This window comes from Saccostrea cucullata, unplaced genomic scaffold (genome assembly GCF_032062105.1).
Source record: "Saccostrea cucullata isolate Sc308-1 unplaced genomic scaffold, CSIRO_AGI_Scuc_v1 ctg13698, whole genome shotgun sequence".
NCBI lineage: Eukaryota > Metazoa > Mollusca > Bivalvia > Ostreida > Ostreidae > Saccostrea > Saccostrea cuccullata.
In genome coordinates, this window is record NW_026919934.1 from 1 (window position 1) to 7425 (window position 7425).

The 7425-nt window shown below is 33.6% G+C and overlaps 1 protein-coding gene across 1 annotated transcript; it reads left to right on the plus strand.

Moving 5' to 3' along the window:
- Positions 1 to 3255: 3255 nt before the first annotated feature.
- LOC134240423 (keratin-associated protein 10-3-like) lies at positions 3256 to 7139 on the plus strand. Its single transcript, XM_062722515.1, has 5 exons — positions 3256 to 3278; positions 5231 to 5361; positions 6083 to 6246; positions 6374 to 6511; positions 7128 to 7139. Exons 1-5 carry the CDS (start codon positions 3256 to 3258, stop codon positions 7137 to 7139), a joined length of 468 nt encoding a protein of 155 aa, XP_062578499.1.
- Positions 7140 to 7425: the final 286 nt, after the last annotated feature.

A 7425-nucleotide genomic window follows, 5' to 3' on the forward strand; every position in this document is an offset into this window, starting at 1 on the left:
GATGTAGATGACAGGAGTTTGATGTGCAGTATTTTAATCAAATGAGCATTATCATGCAGAATTCATAATGATATGGGTGATTTTAGAAAAGAAGTGATACAAAAGATTGGCCAACTAGGAGGGAAGACAGACCAGTTAGTGAAAGAAGTAGAAAAACTGGAGAAAAAGCCTCAAGCACCCAAGATTTCAGGGACTCACCAGACCAAAGCTTTAGTGAAAGAAGGAGACAAAAAAGAAAAAAGGAAGAAAACAGAAGATTCCAGGCCCCAGTACTACTCACAAGAGGAAACTATCCCTGATGACCGATAAGGCACAGAAGAAGAAAAAGTAAATTGTTGTATTTTTTCACTTGAATAAAATTGCTGTGTTCTTTGTTGTGTTATTTGTTATTGTTTTCAGGAAATCCAGTTTGAACCGGCTGGCTGGCTAGACCGTCTAGACTGTGAATGAATGCGTAACGTCATAATGACATTCTTTTGAATCGCTGCCAAATTCGTAGTAGCAGCGTATAGAGTATAATGTAAACAGAGTGTAAATACACCCCTATATTAAGGGCCGGCTATATTACTAATTAAACACCTATCCCGCTCCAGGGGCTGCACTCCCTTGACCAGGCTATCCCCAGGGGCCATGTCCTAAATATTGACCCAGCTATCCCCCACAGGGACTGCACTCCCTTGACCCAGCTATCCCCCACAGGGGCTGCACTCGCTTGACCCAGCTATCCCCCTCACCCCCAAAAGTGCACTCAGTTGACCCAGCCATCCAGGATGCTTATACTTCTTGTATTCTACTTGTGTGCCAAGTTATACTGAAATCAAACCAAAACTGTAGGAGGAGTAGCATTTTGAAAGAATTTCACAGAAATTTCTATTTTTAGTAACCAAGGCAACACCGTTCATCGGAATCAAAAACCGATACACAGAATTATGTATCTTAGTGTAGTCTACTTGTGTGCCAAGTTATATTGAAATTAGACCAAAACTGTAGGAGGAGTAGCATTTTGAAAAATTGTTTACAGACACACGGACAGACAGACAGACAGACGGACGGACGCCGGACGCATTACTATTGCATAACCCTCTTCTGGTCTCTGACCAGTAGAGCTAAAAATATATAGACGGTGGGGGGGGGGGGGTTACTGATTATCAAGATGTACAATTATGACTTCCAATGAACAATTTTATATCAAGAATTTCATTTCAAACTAGAGACAGTCCTTTCCTATTTTCTGTTGATCTCCTCTCGACTTTGACCGTTGGTCGATCGTTTACAGCCCACATCAATGCAAGTGACTGCGCATTGCTTAGAAAACAAAACGCACAGACTTCTATAGCTGACGTGGATAAACTATGTAAATCATACACATAACATTTCAATATAGTATAATATTTATTTCTACAACTCTAGAAAACCATGCCTGTTAGACAGTACTACTACACTACAGTGTACTACTAAATTCTGGGATCCCTTCCCGGAAATTCGTGTTTTTTTACCTCCTGCTTGAAAATCAGGAGGGTTATACATGTAGTAATCGATATGTCCACCCGTCTGTCTTTCTGTTACGCTTTATGGGTACCCGTCTCTTATCCGCATATCCTACTATACCACTGAATGATATTCAATGAAACGTTCACAGAATCTTAATAAGTTAACATATTGCCATTGTGCACGTTAATTTTACTTTTTGATCCGACACATGTTTTGGCACCCCGAAAGTGTAACAGACGGACGGACACCCAGATCATTATATACCCTCCCACATTTCAAGCGAGGGTAAAAAATCTAAAATCAAAGAAAAATTGAAAAAGGCATATTATAGACATATAACCCCGAAATAGGGAGTAATTAATATATGTTCATAAAAAAGACCCCACATTTATAGCGCCGTCATTTGTTGGAATGTAAGGGGGAGTTTGTTGATAGCTTGTTCATTGCCAAAAAAAAAATCCAACTTCATAAACTATACGTTCAATTTTTTAAGTATTCACCTCATTTCATCTGGATGCATAAAGTTTCGTAGACTAGCGTGTTTGGTACAATCGTTTGTTAAAAAATTATATATTTCTAAAATTATTAAACTATTTCAAACTATCAACGATCTATGATAAATTGAAAAATAGTTTAAATGGTTTACTGGAATATTGGCAGGATTGTGTAATAGTTTTCGCTTCAGAGAATTTACAGACTTCATTTAACGTAACGTTAAAATCAGTAGCGTCGTGATGACGTCGTTACGTCAAAAGTTGTAATTATTGAAGAAAATGCACCATTTTTCCAAACCTCTGGCAGAAAAACGGTATGAGATAATTCCAAAAAAATAAAATGATTTTGAAAGGACACATAGTGGACATGTTTGTAAAAAACTGCAATCAAATTTAGAGACGGGCCGCCTCGTTATACATCCGTACCCAGTTCTTTGGTTATAAAAATTGTAGTTAAATTTCTCAACCTGTACTTTCTTAATTTTGTTGAATTTTGTTAGTTAAGTGAAAAAAGAAATGCCTTTAAAAGTTAAATACGCTTCATTTAACTATGATGCACGAAGTATTGCGCAATGGAAACTACAGTCGGTCCCCTTAAATTCATATTTTGATTTGATTTACCTCGGAAAATCCTTTCAATAGACACCAGAAAATATGTCAAATTTTTTTCTGGCTGTAACTCATTTATTGATAATATGATATACATTGCAGATTAGATGGTACACCAACATGTTGTCCTTATTATCAGGCAATAGGTACAGATTGTGTGGGTAAGTGTAAAGATTATCATTTTGAAGAAATATATAGATATGATGAAGAAAATGCAAGTATTTCTTGCCACCTGACACACCTGCTGTGTGCTCCTCTGTAAAAATCGGGAAATAAAGGAAAATCAGTCGGTATTTCCGTGTGTAAATAATAGACTAACAATTGGTACGAAAAACGTCAGTCAGCATTTGACTCGATCACTGATAAATTGTATTTCCTGACATTACATCGACCATACAAAATGATTTTGAACGAGACTGCCGACATTTTCATTTCATCAGCTTGTTTGTAAAATTTACATCTATTTAGAAAAGTGTGTATATGTAGGCTTTTTCGTATCGAATCAACTGAGAGATATAAACTCTGTATGCAGGTGATGGAGGTATACATATAGCTGCATAAGTAGGAGAAGTTGATGGTTGAAAAGTTAAATTTATCACGTTTATCACAAAAATGTGTTGTTAGATTACCATTTACCCCTTTATCAGTAAAATATCCAAGTATGAAACAGGTGTGTCAGACTCTGTAAATCTCTCTTCTCTAGCTCACCGGGATATATCGTATCGACATAAGAATGGAAATAACAATTGTCAATTGACAATACCTCGTTGATATATCTAAATGTCGATTTGAAGGGCTCAGCAAGTTTTTTCCTTTTTACGTAATTTTGGACAAATCCTGCTTCATGTGAATGCAAAATTGGGTCTGTTTATATCGGACGCAATTGGTACCCATGGGAATTCAAATACATAGTTGGTAGACCTGGTCTCTAAAAACCACATAAATATTGTCAATCAGAAAATCAAACATCTTTTTGATCTCAACTTCATAGTACTTGTGTGTACAATTATAATGTTTTTTTAACAAAGTAATTTTGCAAATGACCAATGAAAATGTAAATTTACGAGTTCCATAAAAACAGCTGTCAATGATACCAAAAAGTTTGGACTGAAATATATCGTGAGGAATGGTTTTGTATAATGTTGAAGAGTCATGAGTTTTTTAGTTATTGATTTTGGTAAAATCTTGTGATTTCAAATTTTCCAAAAGTTCCTTGTAATTTTCAAGTATTCACATCTGATTAACACCACTTTTCAAATATATTAGTACACAATACTCTTGAAGTTTCTCCTTCACTACGGTTAATTTCTTAGTGAGGAGTAAAGGAAGAGGCTTGGTTGAACATTGAGAAACCGCTATGTATCTTTGTAAGAATTTTTAGTAAACTATGGTATTTTTTGTTAGGGTTAACACAATTAACCCATTTAAACATATGCTTTTGTGACACAAAATTAGATATTCAAGAATTTCGTATAGAAATTTCCGGAGAAAAGCTTAAAAATGTTGAAGTTGAAAAACTTTTAGGTGTTCAGAAAGATAAAAATCTTCAGTATAATTATCCTACAAGTTATTTACACTTGGTAAAATTAAGAAATTTTTTCATTAAGTACCAGAAATTTTTTTATTATGCATATATTTTGCCTTCAATAAACTATTGTATTACAATTTGGGGTAATGCATCTAAAACTAGCATTGAAAGAATTCGTAAACTTCAGAAACAGGGTGCTAGAATTATTCTTGATGCAGCACCTGACGAACCATCAACACCATTGTTTGAAAAACTAAGATCGCTAAATGTGTTTAAATTAGTCACGTTACATGAGTGTATTTCATTGTACAAAACTTTTTATGGTATGAGCCCTGAATATCTCTAGGACCTTTTTGTTTTTCATAGCGAAGACTCCTATTCCTTAGGATTGAATTATAATCTTCGTTTACCAAAACATCGAACAATTGTATTCAGAAATTTTATTCAATATTCAGATGTAAATTTATGGAATAACTTACCATTACATGTGAAATTGTCACCATCGTTACCTTTTTTTAAACGAATTGTAGAAAAAAATATAATTATAGCGAACGTCTGTAAATAAATGTTTGTGTATTTCATTTGTACATGATGTATGATTACTACTATTGTTTTAACAATTAATATTGACTTCTTTATTTTGAGTCTTTATCTCATTTAGTTGTAAATTACATTAAATTATTCATGAATTAAAGAATTTTACATGATTTATCTTTGATTGTACCATTTTATATAATGATTTGCATTAGAAGGCCCCGGGGAAGAAAAGTGCCTTGTACTTATCGGGTTACCTTCTCTAAATAAAGCATTATTATTAGACTTTTCCGAGTAGCGCTGACTTTTACAGTTGACAGCTTATTTTTACACTAGAACAATGTACAGAAGTCACTTTTACGATAAAATATTTAGCTCAACATATAATTCAACAGAAAATAACGGGTTATTTCTATGCGTAAATCATTTGTCCTTGAAGTAAACCACAGTCATCCTACTCTCAACTCCCGGTCTTCAAATGTTAGTGCCCCTAACAACATTGTTGTTGTTGTAGTAGTAGAAGTAGTAGTTGTAGTAGTAGTAGTAGTAGTAGTAGTAGTTGTTGTTGTTGTAGCAGTAGTAGTTGTAGTAGTAGTAGTAGTAGTAGTTGTAGTAGTAGTAGTAGTAGTACTTGTAGTTGTAGTAGTAGTTGTTGTAGCAGTAGTTGTAGTAGTACTAGTTGTCGTAGTAGTAGTAGTAGTAGTAGTAGTAGTAGTAGTAGTAGTAGTAGTAGTTGTTGTTGTAGTAGTAGTAGTTGTAGAAGAATTAGTTGTAGTAGTAGTAGTAGTAGTAGTAGTTGTTGTAGTAGTAGTAGTAGTATTATTTGTGGTGGTTGTAGTAGTAGTAGTAGTTGTAGTAGTAGTAGTAGTTGTAGTAGTAGTACTTGTAGTAGTAGTTGTAGTAGTTGAAGTAGTTGTAGTAGTAGTAGTAGTTGTAGTAGTAGTAGTAGTAGTAGTAGTAGTAGTAAAAGTAGTAGTAGTAGTAGTGTTTATAGTATTATTAGTAGTAGAAATGTAAGTACTAACACTACTATTACAACACCAACATTAGGTGTACTACCTATGACCAAGAGAAAGGTGTTCTCGTGTAGTAGTAGTAGTAGTTGTATTAGAAGTAGTAGTGTTTGTAGTAGTAGTATTCGTAGTAATGTAAGTACTTACACTACTATTACAAAACAACACTAACTACTTAATATGACTTCTACAACTAACTACTAGTAATTTATTATTAATGTATTTAGTAGTAGTAGTAGTAGTAGTAGTAATAGTAGTAGTTGTAGTAGTAGTAGTTGTAGTAGTAGTAGTTGTAGTAGTAGTTGTTATAGTAGTAGTTGTAGTAGTAGTAGTAGTAGTAGTAGTAGTAGTAGTTGTAGTAGTAATAGTACTAGTAGTAGTAGTAGTAGTAGTTGTTGTTGTTGTTGTTGTAGTAGTAGTTGTAGTAGTAGTAGTAGTAGTAGTTGTTGTTGTAGTAGTTGTAGTAGTAGTTGTTGTAGTAGTTGTAGTAGTAGTTGTTGTAGTAGTATTAGTAGTAGTAGTAGTAGTAGTTGTTGTTGTAGCAGTAGTAGTTGTAGTAGTAGTAGATGTAGTAGAAGTAGTTGTTGTAGTGTAGTACTTGTAGTTGTAGTAGTAGTTGTTGTAACAGTAGTTGTAGTAGTAGTATTTGTAGTAGTAGTAGTTGTTGTTGTAGTAGTAGTAGTAGTAGTAGTAGTAGTAGTAGTTGTTGTTGTTGTAGTAGTAGTTGTTGTAGTAGTAGTAGTATAAGTTGTAGTAGTAGTAGTTGTAGGAGTAGTAGTTGTAATAGTAGTAGTAGTGTTTTAGTAGAAGTAGTAGTAGTTGTAGTAGTAGTAGTAGTAGTTGTAGTAGTAGTAGTAGTAGTAGTAGTAGTAGTAGTAGTAGTAGTAGTAGTAGTAGTAGTAGTAGTAGTAGTAGTAGTAGTAGTAGTAGTAGTAGTGTTTATAGTATTATTAGTAGTAGAAATGTAAACGATATATTGTAACGATAAAATTTTACCGTATTCTGTATGGTAATGCAAAACAGACAATGCACAATTTTAAAAACATGTTGGTTTTTTTTGAATAATTATTATTTTATGCATTAACTTCACTCAAAAACGAATTTTTGATTAAGCGGTCATTTTTAGCGGTCATTAAAAATAATGACCGGGTCATTATACCCCACGTGCAAAGATTCCTAGGTCAGTATTGCTGTAAACAGTACCATTTGGAGTCATTGTTGTGTTTTAAAGTTTTCTTACCAGCCAATCAAATTCGAGTATTTTCAATAGAGGTATAATAATTATTTTTAATAATCCTTAAAAAGATACAACGTATTCAGTTTAAATGGATTTTAAAACGGAATTTAAAGGTTTTTTTCTCAAATAAATTTATACAATTTTAAAAGTATAGGCAATGGAAAGAGAGCGTTATGTTTCTCCATCTACTACATGTATGTATGATCGACTTTACTTCTCAGATGTCGTGCTAATTGAACTCTCATAAAGTGACAAAGTAATCTATGAGTATTATAAGTATTTTTCACTTGGAGAGTTATGGCTCTTAATTATCAGAAGGTCGATATCCTTTGATGACCTAGGTATATTACTTCCTTCATCCAAGTGTAAAATAATCTACTTTTAACTATATTTAAAATGTTATCTTATTTTAACAGAGTGTCCAGTGGGATACTTTGGTGAAAACTGCAATATCTCCTGTCGGTCTCCAGCATATGGTAGAAGATGTCAGAGCAGGTGTAAATGTTCTGAGAAAGACTG